At 36.7% G+C, this 27,068-nt stretch overlaps 3 protein-coding genes across 6 annotated transcripts in view; all 3 read left to right on the top strand.

Moving 5' to 3' along the window:
• rps10 (ribosomal protein S10) overlaps positions 1–27,068 on the top strand; it is a 532,411-nt gene that overhangs the window by 58,350 nt on the left and 446,993 nt on the right. The window lies entirely within an intron of this gene.
• On the top strand, positions 734–9,427 carry hyal2a (hyaluronidase 2a). The gene is made up of 4 exons (XM_007234292.4): positions 734–918; positions 2,461–3,433; positions 6,198–6,287; positions 7,159–9,427. Exons 2-4 carry the CDS (start codon positions 2,504–2,506, stop codon positions 7,549–7,551), a joined length of 1,413 nt encoding a protein of 470 aa, XP_007234354.3. The 5' UTR covers positions 734–918; positions 2,461–2,503; the 3' UTR covers positions 7,552–9,427.
• On the top strand, positions 15,667–25,121 carry hyal1 (hyaluronidase 1). Of its 2 annotated transcripts, none has more exons than XM_022675552.2 (4): positions 15,667–15,771; positions 18,800–19,722; positions 19,884–19,973; positions 21,377–25,121. In XM_022675552.2, exons 2-4 carry the CDS (start codon positions 18,802–18,804, stop codon positions 21,731–21,733), a joined length of 1,368 nt encoding a protein of 455 aa, XP_022531273.1. In that variant the 5' UTR covers positions 15,667–15,771; positions 18,800–18,801; the 3' UTR covers positions 21,734–25,121. The 2 variants fall into 2 exon arrangements, with proteins under 2 accessions (XP_022531273.1, XP_049335448.1); XM_049479491.1 differs by lacking the exon at positions 15,667–15,771 and adding an exon at positions 15,787–15,806.

The raw sequence follows: 27,068 nt of genomic DNA, 5'->3' as shown, positions 1-27,068 counted from the left end.
CTCAACCATTGTAGAATAATATTGCTAAGAAACTTTTGGGAAACCACTGATTCTTAAAATTTTACCAAATTGGAAACCTCTGGAATCTAATCATGAGGAAGATGGATGATCACAAGCCATCAAACCACCAAGCTGAACTGCTTGAATTTTTGCACCAGGAGTAAAGCAGCATAAAGTTATCCAAAAGCAGTGTGTAAGACTGGTGGAGGAGAACATGATGCCAACATGCATGAAAACTGTGATTAAAAACCAGGGTTATTCCACCAAATATTGTTTTTTTAACTTTTAAAACTTTATGAATATGAACTTGTTTTCTTTCTTTGCATTATTTGAGGTCTGAAAGCTCTGCATCTTTTTTTGTTATTTCAGCCGTTTCTCATTTTCTGCAAATAAATGCTCTAAATGACGGAATTTTTATTTAATGTTCATTTTACTCAAACATATACCTATAAATAGTAAAATCAGAGAAATCAGAGATCTGATTTAGAAACTGAAGTGGTCTCTTCATTTTTTTCCAGAGCTGTATACTGTATCTTTGTGATGGTTCAGAGAAGAACATCACGTTTCCACGTGGATTGCTCCTCTAGTTCATATTGCGCATGACAACGGCATACACGTAAAGCCCCGCCCACTTTACATGGTGACCACGCCCACCCCAGAATCATTGGTGCTCTGGGGAAACCACGCCCACAAGCGGCCCTCCATAAAGACAGTAGTAATGTGACCCCCGCCCATCCTCACTATCAATGAACCAGGAGAGAGTGCAGAACAGTGCGCTTTAACTGCACATGTTAAAAAGTACTTTTATTTATTTAAAAACTCTATATTTTTATAGAAATGACTCGTGTCTACATGCAGCCCTCACACAGCACGAGGGCATTCATTATCCCAGCATGTTCTGCCTTTCTGATCTCTGTGGTGAGTTGGGTTTTCTTCTTAACTCCTTCCTTATGCTGTAAAAGTAGTGTTTTATGGTGCTTAAGAAGTCTTGCTTACTCAGGCCATTATTGGGTTTCAGAGCTGAAGTTATTTCTGTTATTTGCAGTGTGTCACTGTCAGTCAGGCCGGCTTGCTTTGAGGAGGCTCATATTTACAGTGGCTTGTGTTTTACGAGCTCTGGATGTGGGAACTGATAGTACTGTGATTGTTCTTGTAGTTGATAAATAGTTTGAATAGCTTATCTTAGAAGAAACCAGTTTAACCCTTTTAACAGTGGAAATAAAATCAAATTTCACCTATTTTAAAGGTCCTCTGTTCAGCTTACAGTATATTTAAAAAAAAACACTCTGTACCCTGGTGATTAATGGCTCATGTGAAAGTACATACTAAATTGGGCTTCAAAAATGGACCCATTGGTTTTCACTATTTGGTATATTTTTTATATAATTATATATTTTTATAAATTTTCCAAAAAACTGAAAATCACCTGTCCCACACAAATCGCCATATCTTAAAAATAGTTAAGATCCAACTTTTAGAGCCTAAAATATATTTTTCTTTGTTTCTGAGTGCATTTAGTTCAATTAGTTTAATTTGAATAATGCACTGCAAAAATAATTTCAAGGCAATAAATCTTATTTTTTTATCTGCTGAAAATATTTGTCTTACTAAGCATTGTGTAAGTGTAAGATTATTTGGCTTGTTTTAGGAACAATAAGAATTAAGTCATTTTAACTCAAAATAAGCACCAAAAGTCACTTGTTACGTTATTCTGATTATTGTGTCCAAAGTGATATTTGCTTGATTTAAGTCTTACTTTACTCATTTTAAGATTTTGCAATTGCTTATTTTAAGAAATATTATTAAATTTTCACTAAGACTGGTTGATTTATTTGCTGTATACTAGTGCCTCTAAAAAATAGAATATCATTGAAAGTATATAAATTTATTTTAGTAATTCAGTTAAAATTGTGAAACTCATATATTTTATAGATGTATTACACACCGAGTAATCTACTTTCATTGTGTATTTATTTTATTGTTGTTGATTGTGGCTTACAGTCAGTGAAAACCCAAAAATCATTTAACGTTAGGGTCACAAAAAAATTTAAATATTATATAAGAACAGTTGGTACTTTTGGCAGTGTGAGCAGTGTGCGAAGTCCTGCTGGAAAATGAAATCTGCATCTTCATAAAAGTTGTCATCAGAGAGAAGCATGAAGTGCAAGAACACTGCACAGATTTTAGACTTGATAATAAAACACAGTGGATCAACACCAGCAGATGACATGTCTCTCCAAACCATCACTGATCATCACTAAATTTTACATTTCATTTGGAAATAAGGGGAGCAGAGTCTGGAGGAAGAGTGGAGAGACACACAGTCCAAACTGCTTGAGGTCTAGTGTGAAGTTTCCACCAATCAGTGATCAATGATATTCTATTTTTTGAGATGCACTAGTATATTGTCTGTGAATCAAGCAAAACTCCAGTGAGTTATGCATTTTTTTTGTTTGACAGACCCTAACAGAAGGAAAGCTGTTGCTGTGAAAACCCTGAAGGCATGGCGAACTGGATCGTGTCCAAGTGGAAGATCTGGCTTCTAGTTCCACTAGTCTTGGACTGTGCCACTGTCGCCCAAGATCTGAAGCCCACAAGATGGCCTTTGTTCCCTAATAAGCCTTTGCTTCTAGCCTGGAATGCCCCCACGGAGGACTGTGCACCCCGCCATGGCATTCGCTTCCAGCTGGATATGTTCCAGATTGTGGCTTCACCCAATGAGGGCTTCACAAAACAGAACCTCACCATCTTCTACAGGGACCGCCTGGGCCTGTACCCGTATTTTGAGTCAGGCACTCCAGTTAACGGTGGGCTGCCTCAAATTGCCAGCCTGACCCAGCACCTTGAGAGGATGCCTGATGGTATCACAAAGTACATCCGTGACCCTACGGCACGAGGCCTAGCCGTTATAGACTGGGAGGATTGGCGGCCTCTTTGGATTCGGAACTGGGACGCCAAGAACATCTACAGGAATGAGTCGAGACGATTAGTATTCCAGAAGAACCCAACTTGGGACCAATTCCGGGTCAACAAAATCGCCCAGCAGGAGTTTGAGCTGTCAGGGCGTACCTTCATGCTTAAGACTCTAAGACAGGCCAAAAACCTGAGACCCAACCAGCTCTGGGGCTTCTACCTGTTCCCAGACTGCTACAACCACAATTACCGCAACAGCCTGGAGAACTACACCGGTCGCTGCCCAGACCCGGAGATGGCACGCAACGACCAGCTGAAGTGGCTGTGGACTGAAAGCACTGCCCTCTTCCCCTCCATCTACATAGGATCAGTGCTGCGATCCACACCCTTCGCCCGGCAGTTTGTGAGGAACAGGGTAAAGGAGGGCATGAGGCTGGCATCTGTGGGTGACGGGCTGGCACGACCGGTATTCGTCTACACCCGGCCAACGTATGCCAACGAGCTGGAGCTGCTTACTGAGGTGAGGTTATAACTGACAGTGTGGATTATACTTTGATGACCTTTCATAAGGGCTGTGTACTTAGTGTGTGCTACTGGCAGGAACCATGGTTATATGATACTGTATGCATTACAGTACAGAAGTTATTATTGAGTATGTTGTCATTCAGCTCTGGAAAAAATTAAGAGAACACTACAGTTTCTAAATCAGTTTCTCAAATGTTTTGCTATTTAAAGGTTTATGTTTGAAAAACATGAACATTGTTGTTTTATTCTATAAACTACAGACAACATTTCTCCCAAATTACAAATAAAAACATTGTCATTTAGAGCATTTATATGCAGACTGAATGACTGAAATAACAAAAAAAAGATGCAAAACTTCCGGACCTCAAATGATACAGAGAAAACAAGTTCAGAAATCAATATTTGGTGGAATAATCCTGGTTTTTAATCACAGTTTTCATGCATCTTGGCATCATGTTCTCCTCCACCAGTCTTACACACTGCTTTTGGATAGCTTTATGCCTTTAGTCCTGGTGCAAAAATTGAAGCAGTCCAGCTTGGTTTGATAACTTTTGATCCCAGAGGTTTTCAATTTGGTAAAATCAAAGAAACTCATCATTTTTAAGTGGTCTCTTATTTTTTTCCAGAGCTGTATATTCTAACAATCACATTTTATCCAGAGCAACTTACAAGGTTATTCCTGCACCATGTCATATGTGGCCATATGTGCCATCAAGGTACATTTTTTGTTTATGTTGGTAGTAAAAAGAAAATCTACACTGTATTTATTTCCCATTACATAATATTTACTAAAAATAGACACTAGATAACTGTACACACCAGTATAACTTATTTTACTTTAGTCCTGAATATCATGACATGTTGGATCATTGTCTTACATGTTACAATCTGGTGAAAATCTCAGTTAGGAGTGAGCCATATCATATCATATGCAATTATTTCTGCATGAAATTCTGCATTTCTGCATGAAATTAATTGAGCAGTGTAACATTTAGATTTATACAAAAATAGAATAAATAAAATAGAAAGTCTAAGAAAAATGCCATATTTAAGGTGTCCAATTATTTACAGTCAGAAATTGCATCATTAGATTCTTGCATTGTGAAATTGGCCTAATTAAACTGAAAAGGTTAAGAGTCTTTCCAGACAGGGATAAACCACTTAACAGGCCAGTATTTTGTCAATTTTTGTAAATTTTGTCAACATTTCATGTGAAAATCTTGAGGGTTTCAAGCATTACATAAAAAAGTTTAATGATTTAATGTTTTAATGTTTTTAAAAATCCTAATTATAATTGTAGTAGAAGATATTTCAAACTATTGATGTAAATCTACAACTGTCTAAACTTCCTTTTTAAAATCAGTATTTTAGTAAATACAAATCAAACATATAAGGTCCTTCAAACCTTTCGTTTTGTTACAGTTGTCTATTTTTCATGTCTAATTTCAAACATGCAGAATTTGGGTTGATTCCTCTCACTGATCTGAAATGATTAAGTGGAGCAGAGAGTAGAGAGGCTGGAGTCTCCAAAACCCTCAACGTTATTTAAAATATAAATAACTTATTTTACTGCAGAGAAAAAGGTTTTGTATCACTTACACTCTGAGCCAGTATACAGGAGTTAATGGTAATCTTAGAGTTTCTAAGACTAAGTTTCTGGGATTAATCTGATTCATAAATGTATTTAGGCCTTGCAGTACTTGAGACACTTGGTCCTAAACTTGATGGCTAATTACACTGTTTATAATGTAATGTGCAGTTGGTCAGTGTTTTTAAAGGTTTCATTGCGTAGTTTTTTTTTCATTTATTTTCATAAAATATCTAGTTGAGTAAATAAGTGAGACGTTTTTTTGTGAAAAAACCTTGTCAAACCGTGCTTCACTAGTGTATATTTAAGGTCTTGATAAAAGGCAGAATCAACCGGAGATCCGATTTAAGCCTGTAGTTACTTACACAAGATAGCTAATGCTAACTAGCTGGTGTAAGCTCTTTAGCTGACGAGACAGTGTCGGTTCTGCTGCAGCCCAGGTTCAGCTCTGTCTGTGGGCGGTCCTGAGCCGAGGTGGGCGGGGCAATTAATACTAATTTACGAGTTGACGTAGACACAGTGCTTTTCCCTAGCTACTGCAGACCATGGAGGTTGGGAAACAGTATGCATATACAACTCAGAGAGACCTATAGTATTTCACAAAGAACAAGAAAAAGTGGATTTTAGCGTAGTAAAACCTTTAATACCTGATAATATTCTCGATCTGATGATAAAAAACATATTATGTATTGTATTGTAAATGCTAAATACTACAATATACTGTTTGCATCTCACCATGCCAAGCTATTGACCCTGTAGGTGAATTTGCAAAATCATCATTTTCTATTTTCCATTTGATCTTCAGGATAATTTTCCATAAAGCTTTGCTGTGTACCCTAACATTAACCTTCACCCCTTATCTCTATCAGCAGCCTTTTCCTGCTTTACCCAGTCTGAGTGTTTAAGTGTGAGTGTGTGTGTGTGTGTGTGTGCGTGCATGCATTCAGGAAGGGTGCTGGTCAGATTTTTCACCACCACCCATCGTACCAGTCCTCTGGTTATTTCCTATCTAAAAAAGGAGCGGATGTGCAAAAATGCAGCCAACTAAAATAGTCAGCTCTGATCTTCTGAACGATCTTCAGTCAGATCTAGTAAGGAGGCCAGTGATTGGTTGAAATGTTTACCGAATGCTTTACTAATGATGATTTTCTTTAATTGTTATTCTCTGCAGACTGACCTGGTCTCCACCATCGGAGAAAGCGTGGCTCTGGGGGCAGCCGGCATCATACTCTGGGGGGACGCCAGTTATGCCAGCAGTATTGTAAGGATTTACGCTTTATATTATCTAAGTTAAATGACTCTCACTCACTAAAGGTGGAAAATATGACAATATTTTTATCACATTGTGGTTAATTTTGTTATCAGGATATAATGTATCGATTTTTGTGTGATCATATTATAAATTTTATCTTAAGAATGTTTAAAGAACACTGACCAACCACTTTTGAGTAGAAATTACTGCACCAAGTATATAGTGCTATTTGTATATTAATGTTATATTGCTATAATTGTGTGAAGCAAGTCTTTAATATGTGTGATGTTATAGTTTTTTCATAATGATAGATAGATAGGTTCAATTATATTGTCATTGCTCAGTACAGGTGCAAATAGTGTAAATAGAAGCAGCAAGAAAAGTGCAAAAGAACAGTATATATATGTTTGTGTTATCAGTGAAATGTGAAGTAAACTTCATGAGTCTGTAGCTGTATATTGTTGGTAAAAAACATTTTTTTGTTTATTACTCTACTCTTATTTTAATATTCCAAACTTTCTTATTTTTAAATGATTTAAAATTGTATTTTGTTTATAGATTCACAGTTAAAACTGATTTTATTGTTTTTTATATTAGGATATAATTTTCCTAATAAACACAAAATTACAGGTTACAATAACAGACAGGGCAGGAAAGTAAAGTCACGCTGAGTGCGACAGAGAAACAGGGGGAGGTATGTAAACAAAAGCTCACCAGAGAAGAATTTGATTTTATTCATTATTGTTCATTATAATTTAATCAACCTCACGGGCCAGATGCTTCTGCCGACCTCTGACCTAAATGCTTTGCAGAGTATTTGACAGAGTGAATTTGATTTACTGAGTTTGATTCCTGATTAAAGCTGCTTCTCTCCGTCCAGGCCAGCTGTTCAAATCTGAACCTGTACCTCCGCGGGTCGCTGGGCCGCTACCTCCTCAACGTGTCCACAGCAGCAGAGCACTGCAGCCGCTTCCTGTGCAGCTCCCAGGGCCGCTGTCTGCGCAGGAACCCTGACACGGACACCTATCTTCACCTGGACCCTCAGAGCCACTCTGTGGTGGCACAGGGCAGCGGCCTGGCCGTGATTGGTCAGCCGGGGCTTGAGGAGCTTCAGCAGATGAAGGAGGACTTCAGGTGCCAGTGCTTCAGTGGTTATCAGGGGGAAAACTGCAAGATGCAGGATCCGCTTTATTATAAAGGTGCTGGAACTACACTGAGGGCCCTGTGGAGCCTCTGTCTGCTTCCACTGCTGCTGCTTACATCACTGGGCTGATTGAGCCAACACTTATGCATAATGGACATTAGGGTTGTACAAATTTTCATTATTTTGGATGAATGCAATGCAATCAATCTGAAGGTGGTGACCCAACAGCATTGATTTTGGAATGTTAGTGTGGATTATAATTTATTTCAATGATAGGAAAATTAAAATGCTTGGTCTGTAGGTAGGTGTGTTGTTGATATTGTCTGTATTGTAGTACAGAATAAATGCGTAGTGTAAGGCTACTACAGTGTAAATAAACTGTTGTTAAAAACATTTTAGAACACCCCCAATATTTTCAGTGCTGCATAATCTAGTTAAACCTACTTTTCTTATTTTACCTTCTTAAAATGGCTATTACTTTCTACCAGCTACTCCATCTGCTGTCAAACCTGCATAGTGATCTATAGCGCGTGTCGGTGTCTTTTTTTGGCATTGTGAGGGTGCAAAAAATACGCCTTGCACGGCTCGAAATGCAATGCAAAAGGCATGAACTAATACTCTTAATTATTCATGGATGTTTTTGGGCATAACATGAAATAAATTAAAATGAAAATAGACTGTTGCTAGTAAAAGAAAATATTTAGAAAAACGAGTAGATCAGGAAAAGTCTACGTCAACCCGTGAATTAGTATTCATGGCCCCGCCCACCTCGGCTCAAGACCGCCCACAGACAGAGCTGAAGCCGGCTGGTGACGCCATCTCGTCAGATAGAAGCTACAGTAACAGCGCTAGGAACAGCATGCAGTTCATCCCTGTGTTATTTGTGCGAATAACACATCAGTGTTATATGCTTTACCCAGTAATTCAGAGCTAATAAACAAATGGTTAGAATTTGTCTATGGAGGAACACCACCAGCCAAGTACAGTGTAGATAGGTACTGTAGGTGTATGTTTAGAACAATTCTGTTTACACTAGTTAAAATAAAAATCCAACCCTGGACTACCCAACTAAAGGTTTACATAGGATCTCCGGTGGATTTGGCGATTTTACAGCGACTCTAAGACGAGCTCAGTGGCTGAACTACACTTAGCAGGGCATTATTACACATGTTGTAAAGTAACATATGACATTGCAAAGACTGTTATTAGTGTAAAAATGTCTTTGTTTTAAAACGTTTCTAACTTTTGTTCATCTCGCTGGTGTCACAGTTCTGTTAGCAAATCAGAGGCGATATGTTTGCATGTATGAAAATTCATGGGCAAGAGCTGAAATATTCACTCCTTCTCCGAACTAAAGCAGTGTTATACCGGATCACTGGAGCACTTTTTTCCATTAAAAAACAGCTCACATGGCATTCATTCATACTAGAGACCACAACTATATATTTTAAAATGAATAAAAAAACGATGGAATGAGACCTTTATTAGAATTAGTCCATGTCTCTTCTGCCTTTCGAGCTCTGCAGGGTGTACTTTTCCCGTCATTATGATAGCAAAGACACAGTGACATTCCCTAAATCAAGCTGTGCGGTGCACGGTTAATGGCTCACCTAATGACTACCCTTTCAGTGTTCTGAAATTCCTGGGCTTAAAATAGCTTAAATGTCAGTATAAACTGGAAATACTGGGGTTGTGTTAAATCTTTTGACTGGTAATGTGTTATGTAACTGTAACTTAATCAAATCGCTGTGAAATCCAATATATTTACACCCCTTATGGACACTGCTGAGGACCTTTAAACACTATTGTCTTTTTAATAATGCTGAAAAAGCATTATCTCGTTATTTCAGTGTACTTTAAACAGTACTGCTCTGCTGTAGAGGCTCTACAGCCTCTTTTACACTTATGTGATTTTATGTTTTATTTTAATTTAATAAAATTTTATGAAATTTAAGGGGGATTTCTGAACTGACATCACTGTCACTCTTAAATAAATTTACTGCATTTTCAATGAAAGAACTGTCTCAAATCTTTTAATTTTGAGTGAATTCGATACAGTTTAATTTATTACAATGTCCCTCAGATACCCAAAGGTGGTTCTTTTGTAAAAAAAAAAAAAAAAAAAAAAAAACTGTCTTATTGGATAAAGTCCTCAAAGAAACTTGTTTGTTTCTTGCAGAACCTATAGATTTATTGATTTCAACACAGTACAATCCATTCAGATGTTCTTCAGAGGCCCCAAATTGAATTGGATTTTTGATTAAGTCAGAGAAGAACCAATCTTGATTTCCAAAAGAACCTGTTGATTTATTTGCAATATATTCAATATATAATTTAAAAGGGGTTATACTTAGAATTTACGAGATTTTTAGGGTAAGTTATAGAAAAACTACTTTTAAATTCATAAAAAACGATTGATTGAGTGATTTTAACACAGTATGATTCATTACAAAAAGTGGTTATTTTTATTTTTAAAAAATCCTCCTAGAGACTATTGTTTGCTGAAACAAAAGGATGTTTTTGATTCTAGTTCTAGAAGAATCTTTATTTCTTAAAGAAGCTACTGACTGAGTTTCAGTATATTTAATATATACACTAAAATGTTCTTCAGGGGCCAAAAAGTGATTCTTCTTAGAAATTAAGAGCTCTCTGGGGTAATTCATAGAATACCTACATTTCAATCTCTAAAGAACATATGTATTTAATGATTTCTACAAAGTGCAATGCCTTAGAATGTTCTTCAGATGTTCTTCTGTTATTTTGAGAAAAAAAAAACTTTTTGGATGAAGTTTTATAAGAATGAGTCTTGATTTGTAATCAGTCCTAGAAGAAACAGCCTTGATTTCCTAAAGAAGAGTTTTAATATATACAATATATCCATTAAATGTTTTGAGATATCCATTAAAATATTTTTAGAAAAAAATACTTTTTGAATTAATTAAAAATTAAGTTTTTGGAAAAAAAAAATAAGTTGGATTTATAAGAATCTGTCTTTATTCTGAATAGTTTAACTACAATGACACCCATTAAAATGCTACGTATAAAGCAAATATTTTTATTCTGAGAAAAAAAATGGATTGTTTTGGATTCTATTCCTAGAAGAAACAGTCTTGAATTCCTAAAGAATACTACTGTCTGAGTTTCAGTACATTTAATATATCCATTAAAATGTTCTTCAGGGTCCAAAAAAAGTGATTTTTCTTAGAATTTAAGAGTCCTTTTATTTTAGTGGTTTAAAAGCAATATCTCCAATAAAAAGCAAGGTCTTTTATGCACCGAAAGTTGTTCTTCTATGAGTTTCCTCCTAAAAACCCTTTCGTATCTACGAGTGTTTGGTGTAAAAGGTGTTGTGGGTGCGGATATCTTAAAGTTATGTAATGTGAAAGGGACATAAGTCATGTTCCCAAGTGAGAGTGAAGCAAGATGAAATGTGAGTCTGTAAACACAGGAAACTCAGAGTCCAGATAAGCACTTTTGTTTGTTGTCACAGATATAAATCCACTAAGGGCAGATTATAGTCTTCCTCTGACTGTAATGACAGTCTTACCCCACAATTACTGATAAGTACAGATAAGTGATGTATTCATGGTACATCATTATAGGGTAGTTATGATGTTCTAATGCTGGGGAAGATTTGAAGCAGAGAAACACACACACACACACACACACACACACACACACACACACAATTTACACAAAGATGCTTTAGGCAGTTGTCTTCGAGCCTGTTTAATACAGACGAGAAAACACTGTACAGTCATCCTGCAAGTGGAACATCTACACACTTCATTGCTTGTTGATTGATCTTTTGGAGGTATGAGTGTGTTCAAGTAAAGGAAAGCATTTGACTGCAGAAACAAAATTGATTTTGTATTATTATTTGCTGAATTAAATAAATGACTGAAAGTGCTGGCTACTCAGTTCCGATACAACAGCTCACAGGCGTCTTGTGCTGATCCACATCACCCTAGGAGTGATGAGATAAAAGAGTGCCATCTACTGTACCCACCCAGAGAGAGCAAGACCAATTGTGCTCTCTCAGGGCTCCAGCAGCTGATGGCAAGCTACATGACGGGATTCGAACCAGCGATCTCCCAATCATAGTGGCAGTGTTAATTGGAATTGTTGTTCTGAGTTATATATATATATAAATACAGGGGTTGGTTAATGAAACTGAAACACCTGGTTTTAGATCACAATAATGTATAGTGGTGACGGACAGTTCTGGTGGAAACAGGAGAGTTGAGGTGCACATTGAATTCTGCGTGATTCGATCAGCCGTGGTTTTGTGTTTTTTGGATACAATCCGGGTTAGCACCCGAACATCCCTTTCAGACAGCTTCCTCTCACAGCGTCCACAGTTAATCCTGTTGGATGTGGTTGGTTCTTCTTGGTGGTATGCTGACATTACCCTGGATACCGTGGCTCTTGATGCATCACAAAGACTTGCTGCCTTGGTCACAGATGCTCCAGCAAGACGTGCACCAACAATTTGTCCTCTTTTGAACTCTGGTATGTCACCCATAATGTTGTTTGCATTGCAATATTTTGAGTAAAACTGTGCTCTTACTCTGCTAATTGAACCTTCACACTCTGCTCTTACTGGTGCAATGTGCAATTAATGAAGATTGGCCAACAGGCTGCTCCAATTTAGCCATGAAACCTCCCACACTAAAATGATGACAGGTGTTTCAGTTTCATTGTCCAACCCCTGTACAACTAGCCACTGATTTCAAGTGGTGTTAAGTAAAAAGAATTGTGTTCGCATTGTATGAAACTGTACCACTTGGACCAGCTTTTCAATGGGCCGCCATCTGCACCCTGCCAAGCCACAATTACAGGCCTCCACAAGCCAAGGAGTTATATTTGTGTCCTCTAGCTGATCTCACTGGGAGTTTTCTTCTTCAGGAAACTTCTGCACTGTTGCAGCAAATGACCAATTGTTACTAACTATATTGAGATTTAAAAATACCATTTACATATATGTAAAACAGAGAGTTGTTTTGGAATACCACTCATAATAACAAAGAGAGTGCTTTCTATTCAGCACCTTGCTCATAATCAAGGATACCTTAGTTGAAGTGCTAGGTTTCCTACATAAATGTTCCTAGTAGAACATATTATATCCATCATCTATTGATACATGAATGAAATTAGAAGCTGTTCTTTTCTGTTTGAGGTGTTTTTTTGGTCTAAATAAAATGAAAAGCCAACAAAGTAAGAGCACTCCGGAACAATCAAGAGAATCGAAATCATATGTAAGGATCAGATGCATTAGCTTCTAGCTTCAAGAGTTCAGAATTGGTCTTAGTGTTTGATCACAAATAGAAATGGTATTAAATAAAATAAAACACTCATGTGTAATTATATACTATTATGTACATGATTGTGTATGTGTAAAATATTCTGTAGTAAACAAAAAAGTGGTGATTTGGGATGAGCTGGAGCTTTACAGCATGAAGGAAAAGCAACAACTATTGTTCAGCACCTCCAGGAACTCCTTTAATATGCTGAGAAAACTATTCCAGGTGACTCTCCCTCTTTTTTTTATTTGTTTCTAATTGTTTTCCCATTTTCTCCCCAATTTACAAGGCTAATTACCCAACACACTCATTAGGAGTCCCCCCATTACTAGTGATGCCCCAACACCAGGAGGGTAAAGACTAGCACACGCCCCCTCCGATACATGTGAAGTCAGCATTACCATGTAGCATCACAGCGCTAACGCTCGGAGGAAAGCGCAGCGACGCGGTTCTGATACATCAGCTCACAGACGCAGCCTTGTGCTGATCCACATCACCTTAGGAGTGATGAGGGAAAAGAGCGCCATCTACTGTACCCACCCAGAGAGAGAGAGCAAGGCCAACTGTGCTTTCTCAGAGCTTCGACAGCTGATGGCAAGCTGCATGAGCAGGATTCGAAACAATGATCTCCTGATCCTATTGATTTTTTGTTTACTAAATAATTATTAGTTCGTTCCTGTATAGGTTTAATGACTTCAATATTATATTTTAATGTAAAAAATGTGTGTTCAAACTTCTGATTGCTACTGTATGAAACCATAATGTTAACTCAATGTTGGAGTAATGTAAATCCGGTATGCACAAATAAATCAGTTTTGTTATTGAAGCACAACATAGTTTTAATGCATTGGTAATGGAAAAATGGATGTTGGGTCAACGTCCTTGTGGTATCATGTGTTTTTTTTAAAAAATGAAGATGGGGTCTGGGCTCATTGGGTGCTCAGTACCCCTAAAAAATTCTCATTCTAGAATCCACCCGTTTAACAATATATCTCATAACTGAATCTTTGTATACAGTGTGTAGTATCAGAAAGATTAAATGACTTTTTACTTTTAACCAGTAACTCCACAGATCTGTACAGGCCTACAGGCACACTAAGGCATGAAACTCATTGTAACAAAGTTTAAAGTGAGCAACCACATCACTCCCAGCTCTCTCAGAGAGACTATTAATCTTCAGGGTTTTTAGGAAAACGCTCTATAAAACTGAGATAGGGTCTGACTGTGGTCAGTCCAGATGGTGAACAGAGCTCCAGAGTCCTACACTCTCCCAGTTTCTCTGATTAAATACACTAATCTTATTCAGCCCTGTTCTACTGAAGCCCATTACCAACATCTAAAATAATTAAAGTGGAATATTGTTAAATAAAGTGCTATTCCATTATTTTGAGATATTAAGTAATTAATGTAAGATACTAGTCTTTATTTTGAGATACTAAGTCTTTATTGTAATACTCTATATATTTATTTTTATATATCTCATTATTTTTGAGATACTAAGTCTTTGACATGCCAATTTGTTATTTTGAGATCCTTATTTTGGAAAATTAAGTACAAATATTTTTGAGGTGCTATCTCATAATTTTTGAGTTCATTATTTTGAGATACTAAGTCATTATTTTGGAAACCCTGTTTTATTAATTTTGAGATACTTTGTCTTTGTTTTGAGATCATTATTTTGAGATACTAAGTCATCATTTTGATACACTTTCTCATTATTTTTGTCGTTATTTCTCATTATTTTCTTCGTTATTTTTGAGATAATAAGTCATTAGTTTTAAGATTCTAGATCATTATTTTTTAAGATACTATCTCAATTTGATTTTTAACAATATATCATTATTTTTTAGCTGTTATCTCATTCTGTTTAAAAATGTTATCTCATTACTTTTTAAAACACTATCTCATTATTTTTGGGCTGTTATCTCATTCTGTTTAAAAATGTTATCTCATTATTTTTTATCTGTTATCTCATCCTTATTTTGGAATACTAATTTAAAATATTTTTGAGATGCTATCTCATAATTTTTGAGTCTTTATTTTGAGTTCATTATTTTGAGATACTAAGTCATTATTTTGGAAACCCTATTTTATTATTTTTGAGATACTTTGTCTTTGTTTTGAGATCATTATTTTGAGATACTAAGTCATCATTTTTGATACACTTTCTCATTATTTTTGGAACACTATCTTGTTATATTTGAGACACAATCTCATTATTTGTTAGATGCTAGATCATTATATTTTAATACACTATCTCAATTTTTTAAACACTATCTCATTATTTTTTAGCTGTTATCTCATTCTGTTAAAAATGTTATCTCATTATTTTTGAGCTGTTATCTCATTCTGTTTAAAAATGTTATCTCATTACTTTTTAAAACACTATCTCATTATTTTTGGGCTGTTATCTCATTCTGTTTAAAAATGTTATCTCATTACTTTTTAAAACACTATCTCATTATTTGTGGGCTGCTATCTCATTCTGTTTAAAATGTTATATCATTATTTTGAGCTGTTATCTCATTCTGTTTAAAAATGTTATCTCATTACTTTTTAAAACACTATCTTGTTATTTTTGGGCTGTTATCTCATTCTGTTTAAAAATGCTATCTCACTGTTTTTGAAACACTATCTCATTATTTTTTAAAACATTATTTCATTATTTTTTAAAAATGCTATCTCTTTATTTTTTGATGATTATTATTGTTGAGGTGCTCAGTCATTAAAAGTAAGAAAAAACACATATTATCTCAAAATAATAATAAATAAAATAAAAATATAATAAAATGTACTTATTTAATTAATAAAGAGGAAAAAAAAAAACACGTGATGTATTTTGTGTTATTTTACTGTTCTGAGCGGCGGTGAAGCTGTAACCGATCTCAGGTCAGGTTTATTTGCTCGGGTCTGGGAGCAGCAGCGGCTCCGCCTCTCTCTGAGCTGCTCTCAGGATTCGGTTCCTCTTTTCTCGGTGAACCCGGGCCTCAGTCACGAGCTCGCTCGGGTTATGTAGAGCTGCTGGTCGCTGGTTGATCAGAGAGCGGTAAGTGAGATTAATCAGAGATTAATCAGAGAGCGGTGAGATTAGAGCTTTAATCTCCTCTCAGTGTTTTTATTCTCCGGGACTTGAGTTATGCAGTTCAGTCGGAAGAACGTTTGGAGAATGTTTACAGTGTTTCCCTTCACTTCCCCTTTTCCTCTCAGACTGTCCTCTACTCACTTCTGTTAAATGTTGAGATTTAGAGACTAAACGAGTTTATTTCTCGAGGACTCCGATAGTTCTGAGTTAACCTGGGTTTAGATATTTGTTTAATGTGGAGTTTAATTTCAGTAAATATTTAATAAAGTTCTGCTGGAGTTCAGTCTGAGTCTGGATGCACTGTTACAACATGCTAGCCTGTTAAAACACTGACGAGTATTGGATTAATGACGTCCTACACAGAATTGCCTAATAGAAAACAATGTTGAGTAAACGTTCACGTTCATTTTTAGGTTGCATTGCAGTTTTTTTGTATAAAACTTCTCCTGCGTGCATTAATTAGTGTTATCCACATACAGCTCTGGAAAAATGAAGAGAGCACTTCAGTTTCTGAATCAGTTTCTCTGATTTTGCTATTTATAGGTTTATGTTTGAGTAAAATGAACATTGTTGTTTTATTCTATAAACTACAGACAACATTTCTCCCAAATTCCAAATATAAATATTGTCATTTAAAGCATTTATTTACAGAAAATGAGAAATGGCTGAAAAAAAAACAAACAGATGCAGAGCTTTTAGACCTCGAATAATGTAAAGAAAACAAGTTCATATTTATAAAGTTTTAAGAGCACAGAAATCAATATTTGGTGGAATAACCCTGGTTTTTAATCATTAATTTTTTCATGCATCTTGGCATCATGTTCTCCTCCACCAGTCTTACACACTGCTTTTGAATAACTTTATGCCTTTACTCCTGGTGAAAAATTCATGCAAGTTCAGCTTGGTTTGATGGCGATTAAGTGGCTCAGGAAGTACTGTAAAACATCTAACTAAAAACCTTGATGTCTCTATTTATTATTCCCTTTTCATGTTTTTGTATTATAAATAAATTAGTATTCTTAGAAAGTAGTATTCTTATTCAGTCATCAGATCATTTGTATGATACTACATATTGACCAAAAGCACAGTTCATACAAGTTTAAAAAAAATGAGAATCATTAGGCAGAAAAATACAGTACATTTTGAAAGTTTTCACAAATGTTACAATGTGTACAGTGCCTGTCAAATCTTCTCATTCAATGTTTTTTCTTTCTTTTTATGTCTTTGTGCATTTTAAATTTGGTATAGAGTTTTTTTTTATTGTGTCAGAAATTTTGGAGATATTATTATGTATGCTGCAATATGCCACACACAGGCCTGTTTAAACTACTCAGGTTTTTTATTGAAACTTTATTGGATTTTTTAAATACTTAAATATAATTAATAATATATTCTATAGTTGTTCTATAGTCAAATTGTCCAAGGGTATTTTTTTGTAGTCCCCATGTTCTCAGGCTCTTTAATTTGCTTATGATCTGTTTGATGACTATATAAGAGGGTATCTGATTTTGTTTAATTACCATCTTACATCTAGTCTTCCATAACTTACAATTCACTATACACAATATATACCAATACAAATCCTTTGTTTTAGAGTTCAAATTATTAGTAAAAATATCATAGATTATGGATTTAGGATTTGCCTCAATGTTACGTCCCATATCCTTCATGAAGGTCCAGATGTCCTGTGCCCATTGACAGTCAGTGAGCAGGTGGGCGGCAGTTCCTAATGCATTTGATGACTGTGTTAAATGACTGTGGTTTTCCAAACCATTTTCCAGAGCGTGACAGCATGACAGTTTCTCATACAGTGCCATTTGATGGCTCAAAGATCATGTGCATGTGGTTTCTGGCCTTGCTCTTCAAGGACTGAGATCTTTTTTACAGTATTATGTGAGTTAGAGGGTGAAAGACCTAAATCAGAGGTCGGAAATTAACTTTCCAAGCCATTACATGACAGGCCCCCCAAAAAAATTCTGTTTTGTAAAATGGAGTGTAATGGGATTGCGTGCTACTGACTAGTAGCTCTCCAGCCCAAAGGGTCGTTGAACCCAATTGCAGAACAGTTGATCTCAAAGCAGGTAAACCCAAGTAAAAAGGAAAAAAGAAATAAAATAATCACACCGCTCTTTACGCGGGATCGAACCTGTGGCGTCAGGGTCGCGGTTCAATACACTCTACCACTTCCTCGACTAGTGAATTGGGACACAGCCGGGAAAAGAATGCCCTTATAATGAGTTTGGGAGCACGAGAACGGGTGGAAACTAAAATCACACCGAGCGCGACAGAGAGAGAGACAGGGGAGGAATGTAAACAAAAGCTCACCAGAGAAGCATTTTATTTATTTATTTATTTTTCATTATCGCTCATTATAGTTCAAACAACCTTACGGGCCAGATGTTTTTATGCTGGCGGGTAACATCTGGCCAACAGGCTGCCTATTGCCGACCCCTGACCTAAATTATTTGCCGTCTTGCAGTGGGGAAAAGTTGTTTTTCAGTTGACTGACAATTTTCTTCTCCTTTTTACCAATTCACTGGCTTATTTTGGAATCATTTACAAGAGCGTAACTCGAATATTCTGTATTACAGGTTCTCGTATTGTCTGTATTGCACTTTGCTGAAAGTCTCAACTGTTCCAGTAATGGCGTTTGTAATTGGGAGAAATTTTCCGATATCCTTCTGATGTTTATGGCGTCAATAAAGCATGTGTGACATTGCGGCAGGAATAATTCCCACTCGCTCTGCCTCTCTTGTCTCACATGAAGGCGTTCGGTGTTACTTGAAGTGGATGATTATTATGGATAATGGGCTGTTCAGTTTAACATATACCTTCGTTCAGAAAAAAAAAAAAAGTCCTCCCATCATTGAAATTACCTTTTGAAATTAGACTTGGAGCCACCTTAATTTACATTTAAATTGAGTTGACTCATCTAACTGCGGAGGTTCTCTTTGCTTTGCTGCGGTTCTGAATTTCTTATGCTACCTTCCAGGTATGGATGCTACCTGCCGGACGGGTCCTCTGATCTTCCTCTGTGTTTTTGTGACTTTTCCGGTCTTGGCATGGCCAAGAAGTGGCCTGAAGTCCTTGCCTCACCTCCCGTTCTTCACGGTCTGGAACGCTCCTACTGAGACTTGTGCCACTCGCTATGGTGTTGAACTTGATTTGAGCGTCTTTGACATTGTCCACAACAAGAATCAGACGTTTATTGGTAAGAACATTGCTATCTTCTACTCTGACAAGTTTGGTTTATATCCTCACTATGATCATCAAAAAATATCGGTGTATGGAGGTGTTCCTCAGAACGCCAGCCTCAGCGACCACATCTGGCAGGCTGACTCTGACCTGAGGAAGGCCGTCCCAGATCGAGACTTCCACGGACTGGCTGTACTTGACTGGGAAAGCTGGAGACCACTCTGGGAACGGAACTGGGACAGTAAAGAGGTGTATTGGCAAGGCTCTAAAGTACTGGTGAAGAACAAGCATCCAGACTGGAGGCCAGAGCAGATTGAAGCAGAGGCTGAGAAAGACTTCGAAAAGGCAGCACAGGCCTTCATGGTGGAGACCCTGAAACAGTGCCAGAGTGAACGGCCCAAGGGACTTTGGGGCTTCTATGGGTTCCCCTGCTGCTACAACTACCAGTATAAGAAGAATGGCACCTACACCGGAGAGTGTCCACCACAAGAACTGAAGAGGAACGACAGGCTGTCTTGGTTGTGGAACGTGAGCACAGCTCTGTACCCTGATATTTACCTGGATCTGGGGCTGAGGCGACACAACCATGATATTCTGCTGTACTCCCGACATCGAATCCTGGAGGGATTGAGAGTGAGAGAGTTGGTGAATCCCATCAAACCACCAGTTATACCCTACGCCCGTATCGTCTTTACATACTCGCTGGAGTTCCTCACACAGGTCAGCTGCAAAGCAAACATTGCATATGCAAAATTGCCAAATTATTTAAATATATATATATATATATATATATATATATATATATATATATATATATATATATATATATATATTCCTTTAATGAATGCTGTTCTGTTGAATTCTGAAATTGTGTTTTAAAGGAAGAGCTGGTTTATACTATTGGAGAGAGTGTTGCATTAGGGGCTGCAGGAATTGTGCTTTGGGGAGATGCAACCTTCTCCAAAAGCAAGGTAGGAAAACATACATGCATACAAAGGCATATGCTAGAGCTGAGCAATTATTCAATATCATAATAATATGTACTAGTGCACCTCAAAAAATTCGAATATTATTGAAAAGTTAATATATTTCAGTAATTCAGTTAAAAATGTGAAACTCTTAAGCTTTTATTTATTTTATTGTTGATGATTATGGCTTTCAGCCAATAAAAACCCAACAATCAGTGTCTCAGAAAATTTGAATATTATATAAGACCAATTGGCACTTTTGGCAGTTTGGGCAGTGTGCCGATTCCTGCTGGGAAATGAAATCTGCATCTCCATAAAATTCGTCAGCAGAGGGAAGCATGAAGTGCTGTAAGATTTTGTGGGAAAACAAAACTGCACTGACTTTAAACTTGATAATAAAACACAGTGGATCAACACCAGCAGATGACATGTCTCTCCAAACCATCACTGATCATCAGTAAATTTTACATTTCATTTGAAGAGTGGAGAGACACACAGTCCAAACTGCTCGAGGTCTAGTGTGAAGTTTCCACCAATCAGTGATGGTTTGGAGAGACATGTCATCTGCTGGTGTTGATCCACTGTGTTTTATTATCAAGTCTAAAGTCAGTGCAGTTTTGTTTTCCCACAAAATCTTACAGCACTTCATGCTTCCCTCTGCTACTGACAACTTTTATAAGATTTTATTTTCCAGCAGGAATTGGCACACTGCCAAAAGTACCAATTGGTCTTATGAAATATAATATCCTAATTTTCTGAGACATTCCAACATGCAATTAGTTTAATGGTGCTTTACTACCACGTCTTTGGTTGTATTTCTTCCTCACGTTAGGGATAGAAACCGTTTAGACCCAACTAATCAATTGATCAGTTGTTGCATTCCATTTTTTTAATTCCTTAAAGTAATATTTTTACATTACATTTTTACTGTTAATTTATTATATTGTTCAGTTTTAAGTAATGCTCTGAGCTGAAGAAATCCTGTAATGCTAGTAGTGCTCCATCAGTGCTAATCGGGGTTATCAGCAGGCTACAAGCCGATAATACTCACCTCTGAATGGCGAAAGAGCAAGCTAGCGCTTAGTACGAGCGATGTAGTGTTAGGAGTTCTGCACAAGGACTCTCGCCTGATTATCCAGACTGGAAATTAAACCACAGTCTACCACATGATGTGGTAGCTCACTGGCAGGTAGTGATATTATCCACTGCGCACCAACATGTTATTAATACTTATTATATTTGCTAATTTGCTAATAAATGTGTTAATAACTTGATTTAAACCCTTTATTTCTAGCAAGAAATAGGCTGCACATCCATTCCATTAAATTCCTTGTCAGTTTGTTATAAAGGCAAATAAAAAAAGACACATGAACTCATACTGGTACTGCTTTCCCTTTTTTTCCCAGGGAACCTGTCAGGCGGTGAAGGACTACCTGGACACCACGCTGGGCCGGTATGTGGTCAATGTGACCGAAGCTGCATCCGTGTGCAGCCAGGCCTTGTGTTCGGCCCGGGGTCGATGCCAGAGACGGGACCCGGGCTCTGGAGCCTACCTCCATCTAGACCCAGCCGTGTGGAACATCGTCCACAGAGCAGATCCTCCGGACGGGCCACCAGATGGTCCATCGTATCTGATAGAGAGGAGAGTGAGCAGTGATGAGGGGGAGAGGAGCAGATTTATAGAGCTGTTTAAGTGCCAGTGTTTCCCAGGCTGGGAAGGCGAACACTGCCAGAAACAGGTTGGTAGCTTTGAGAAACTGTGAGCAAACTTCTTTGAAAGTTTTAAAGTTATATAGAATCAAATATAAAACTGGAAGAAATTCTCAGTGTAATCAGCTCTATTAAAACTTCACTATAACTTAAAAAATGGAAACCATGGGACATTTCCTAGTTGTTTTTTGCCTTAAGCATGTACATCTTAGTATTGAGCATAAGGGGCTAAAATATACTTCAGATTTCAATAAATCTCATTGGTTTATTGAAGTATCTTATAATTGGAAGATGATTAATAACAGTAAATAACTGATACTACTGGTACTGGTTATAATGAATGTGTTTTATCTGTTACAGTAGGATCAGTCATTTCAAAATTCTGATTCAGATTCTTGTTATTCATTTCTATCTGTATGAACTATCAACCAAAGTCTTTATAGGCAGATCTGTTCACTAGGCAGCCTTATTTGCAATGCCGCTAGTAGGGCTGCAATGATTAGTTGATATAATCGACAATGTTGATTATTTAAACTTGTAGACTAATTGTTAATTTGTAACAGTACTGCATTACACAAAGTGCTGGGGACAGAAGAGCAATGCGATATGGGTAAATGGCTCATTCACATAGTTTACACTCAACTTGGTCTGTGACTCCAAAAGAGCCCAAACACAACATATTACATAGTTACTTACTAAATATCAGTACTCTTCATGTTTAAACAGCATCTGGATATTTAGAGATGAAATACATGGCAAAAATATTTGTTGACTAATCAACTAATCGAAAAAAAATATTATTGACTACCAAAATAGTCATTAGTTGCAGCCCTAGCTGCTAGACGGTTAACTCAAGTTGTTTATGACTGGCCTGCTATGTCTTTAAATGTACAAAGATTGAAGATCAATTTAATGTTTCAATAACATAATTTTACATCACTGGTTAAATAAAAAAAAAAAAAAAAAAAAAAAATCTTCAGTTTATAGTGTTTGATTTATGTAGCTTGTTCTGGCTACTGCACTTGCGCAGATCTCCACATCGTGGGTTCGGCCTCCTTACAAGCCTCTCTGCCGCTTTTGGCACAACAAGTAAACTGTTTGGCTCTTTTTGGTGAAGGGCAGGACTTTATCGACTAACAGACATCAGGGTGAGCTTTATAATTAATGCCATCCCATATTTCATTCTGTGGCTGGTCTCCTCATTGATAAAATCTCGGTTTAAATTTATGCAGATTAGAGATACCGTTATACAATAAATAAAGGATAAAATGTTCTAATTTTTTTACATTCAAGACTTGCTTTTAAATCAAATTTTATTTTTGTCTCAGCAGTAAAGATAAATGCAGTAGTCAGTATTTGCTGTTGGTCAGAAATGTTACTGATATGCTGGTTAGAAAATAGAATATATTTTTTGAGCTGTGTCGTATAAAAACCTCTTTTGAATTCAAAAAGCAGCATCAAGTGATTTTTTTTTAAGTGGTTCAGCATAATAAGGCACTGACTGATTGTGCTGCTTTAGCATCAGCAGCTGGAGTCTGAGAGAGCACAATTGCTGACAAACCCTCTTATTGTTCCTCTCAAAGCACAGCTGTCCTGGTATCTCATGTATCAGAGCTGAAAAAGGTTTCAAAAAATGTGAGGAGTAGTTTGGGAGCTGCACTGGGTGATGATGTATGGGTTTAGGGGCAGGGCAGGAGGAATAGCTGATTGGCTGAGCTGCAGCAGTGTGTCTCTGATAGCGGTGAGACCCAGATGATTGGACGTCAGCAGGGGGGTGGTATTATTAATTGACTGATTTGCATATTGTGATGTGTCTGTCTATCAAAGTACACAAACACATCATCCACGTAATCATAATCCTATATCACAGTTAAACCTGAGAGGGCGCTGCAGAGGCGAAAATGCTGCAATAAAAGTGTTTTTTTAAACGTTAGGTAATGTTTTTTAAAAGCTTTAAGCAGGATTGATATGTTTCATTACTTCTAAGAAACACATTTTAGCTATTAATAAAATATATTTGGTTTAGGGCTTAGCGGCTCTTTAAAGCACTTTTATGGATAGGAACTGCAGGTACTGGACTTCCTCCAGGAGAACTTTGGAAATTGTATTTCATTTTTGGAAAAGCTTTATGTGTTTATTCTCATTTTCTCAGAGTTTTCTAATAAAATAACTTATTAAAATTGTTGTTAGTAATGTTTGTGAGTAATATTTATTAAACGAATGCTCTGTTTCTGCTGGTAGTAAAGTCCTGTCACAATAACTGTTTTTTTGTGGACTGTATATTGTTTCAGAAAGAATTGTAATAAAAATGATTACTGTCATTTTAACCCTCTATGGTATGGAGTGAATTTTTGGGGAGGAAAAAAAACTATAAAATAACAATTTGGGAGATTTTTTCTTTGTAAACTTTTTTTAGACCATTTTATTGTTTTGATAACAAGCTAAATATTTAAATAAGCACTGCTTTATCTACATAATGTTGCCAAAAAGATTGTTTTATAACAAGAGTGTAAGGATATGGTAAGAACATGAACAGCAAAATATAGTTCTTTACATATTCTTGCACATATACTGGATGTAGATATGATATGTGTAACATTATATAAAAAATAAAATAAATAAATAGATAATTTTATCAGTATGGTATGTTATGGAATTGTGTACTAACCAAAAGAAGGTTTGTTGCTTGAGGGCAACATCATGCATTGGGGGTTAAGACAATATTTTCTTTTTAATTTTTTTCCCCATTTTCTCCTCATTTATTTGGCTAACTGTTCCACCCATTCAGCTACTACTCAGCGGTATATCCCTCTATCACTAGTGATGCCCCAACACCAGGAGGGTGAAGACTAGCACACGCCCCCTCCGATACATGTGAAGTCAGACTCAATCTCTTTTGCTGCTGCTGATGCAGCATTACCGAGCAGCATCACAGCGCTAACGTTCGGACGAAAGCGCAGCGACTCGGTTCTAATACATCAGCTCACAGATGCAACCTTGTGCTGATCCACATCACCCTAGGAGTGATGAGGGGAAAGAGCACCATCTACTGTACCCACCCAAAGAGAGCAAGGTCACTTGTGCTTTCTCAGTTCTCTGGCTGCTGATGGCAAGCTGCATGACTGGGATTTGAACCAGGGATCTCCCGAGCATAGTAGCAGACAGTGGTTAGCCTGCTGGACCAATTAGCACCCCACAATAATCAAGTTAATTTCAGCTCATTCATGTAAAAAGGCTTTTTCCAAGCAAAGAAAAACATAATGAGCCATTCTGAGGTCAGCAAATATTCTTCCTTTCCTGGGGCGGTCCTGATGAGGGCCAGTTTCATCATGAGGTTTTTGATGGTCTTTGCTGTAACTGCATTTGAGGATACAAAGTTCAAAGTTCTTGAATGTTTTTGAATTGACTGACCTTCATTTATTAAATACATTTTAAAATTTTCTTTATTTAGTTGAGTAGTTCTTGCTTCTCATAGTCTGGATTAGAACATTACTCAAATATTCACTATTCACTGTATACCTGTAACTCTACCTCTTCACTACTTTACTTTAACTGATGCTCTCAAACACTTTAAGAGACAAGAAATTCAAGTAATTAACTCTTGATGAGTTCAGCAGCACAGCTGTTAACTGAAAGCCTGAATTCCAGGTGACTCTACCTCATAAAACTGACTGAGAAAATCCAGCAGAGATGTGTAAAACTGTCTAATCTAAACAAGAGGTGCTACTTTGAAGAATGTAAAATATAAAACATATTCTGGTAAAAAGGCTTTCTTTCAAGTCAAGTCAAGTAGTTTTATTGTCAGTACTGCATATGTACAGGAAATACAGAGAATAGAAATTACGTTACTCTCCATCCCAAAAATTACAGCAAGTACAGAAAATAGATTAATAATATAAAAGAATGGGAGACACTCTATGTACAGTACAACAAGGATACAAATAGACATACGTTAGACAGAAGACAATAGTGCAATAGTGATGGGCAGGGTTGCCAGGTCCAACAAAAATATCCAGCCCAAAGTCAGTCTGAAACCCGCCATTTAGAAGCTTAACTACCCCAAAATATATGTCTGTCAGACGTTTGAAGCAAATGACAAAACAACTATGAAAACGACTTAGTATTTTGTTTATAAGGGATTTATTATCAGTATTGATATTTATCTTTCATTAATAATTTTCTAACATTAGTGTTTTGTTTTATTAGTTATTTTGTAACAGTTTATATCACAGTCAAGAACATTCAAAAGTAACATAATTAGTTAAAAATTATTTTTACTTTAACACCCACTTTTTTTTTTTTTTTTTTTTTTTTTTTTTTTAAAGTAGCCCAAAAACGCATCCCGTCATCCTTGAATTTTCACCCGCAACTGAATTTGCAAACAAGCCCAATTTGGCGGGAAAACTGCGGACCTGGCAACTCTGGTGAAATAAGATATATAATATAAGAGAATGGGAGACACTATATGTACAATACACAAATAGACATACTGTTAGGAAAGATAAACATAATGGGCCATCCTGAGGTCAGCAAATATGATTGAATTAATGTCCATATATGGTACAAAAAGGCAATAACTATTTTAATAATTATTTTAAATAAAATATTTGTGTGTGTGTGTGTGTGTGTGCAGACCTTCTAGAGGGCTTTTTCTGAACGTATTGCTGCTAGAATTACACCTCTGGCTTGGCCACAAGATGGCTGTAGAGGTGCATGAGAATGTTAATATTGGAGCTCCTGCCTTTCCTGCAGTACTCATTTAACCCGTCCACTGTGTTTCTGTAGGGCAGCGGCAGTGTTACTGCTGAACATCATTAGACCTCAGTAATGAAGAGGAAGCTGAACTGATCCGAGCTCATATAAACGCCTCTATAAACACAGAATTTAACTCAGAATTCAACTGATTACAAATGTCTTTTTGACTAAGCAGAAATCAAATCTGCTTCCAACTGTTCCTTCAGAAGAGACTGTCATTTGAACATGTTTCCAATAGTATCAATAATATCAATATCAGCTGGGATTAAGGGCATACCCACAATTAATTGCTTGAAGAGTGAGACCAACTGATTAAACAGGTAGAGAATTAGAGAATTAAACGCCTTCAGCCACACTGGCTCTTTGCTGATAAGAGAGGACATCCGTGCTATAAAATAAGTCTATCTGACTTCTGAGCTGCGAATCTGAATCAGTTTCTGTTGAGAAGATCTTGATTAATCCAAATGATGGTCTATTTAACATGGTGTAGCTAAATGCACATTACTTTTTATCCATTGTTTGATTAAATCTACTCCAATACAGAACAATGGTCTCAATGGTGCTGATATAATGTAAAATAATATAAAATAAAATAATCATATTACTTCTATTACATACTGTATATTACTTATG

Source organism: Astyanax mexicanus, chromosome 5 (assembly GCF_023375975.1).
Source record: "Astyanax mexicanus isolate ESR-SI-001 chromosome 5, AstMex3_surface, whole genome shotgun sequence".
In the NCBI taxonomy this organism is placed as follows: domain Eukaryota; kingdom Metazoa; phylum Chordata; class Actinopteri; order Characiformes; family Acestrorhamphidae; genus Astyanax; species Astyanax mexicanus.
This window is presented reverse-complemented; position numbering and strand designations above follow the sequence as displayed.

Coding starts and splice junctions, on each gene's coding strand:
- hyal2a (XM_007234292.4), top strand. CDS start 2,504: ATGGCGAACTGGATCGTGTCCAAGTGGAAGATCTGGCTTCTAGTTCCA. Junction 3,434..6,197: donor AGCTGGAGCTGCTTACTGAG/GTGAGGTTATAA, acceptor TATTCTCTGCAG/ACTGACCTGGTCTCCACCAT. Junction 6,288..7,158: donor CCAGTTATGCCAGCAGTATT/GTAAGGATTTAC, acceptor CTCTCCGTCCAG/GCCAGCTGTTCAAATCTGAA.
- hyal1 (XM_022675552.2), top strand. CDS start 18,802: ATGGATGCTACCTGCCGGACGGGTCCTCTGATCTTCCTCTGTGTTTTT. Junction 19,723..19,883: donor CGCTGGAGTTCCTCACACAG/GTCAGCTGCAAA, acceptor TGTGTTTTAAAG/GAAGAGCTGGTTTATACTAT. Junction 19,974..21,376: donor CAACCTTCTCCAAAAGCAAG/GTAGGAAAACAT, acceptor TTTTTTTCCCAG/GGAACCTGTCAGGCGGTGAA.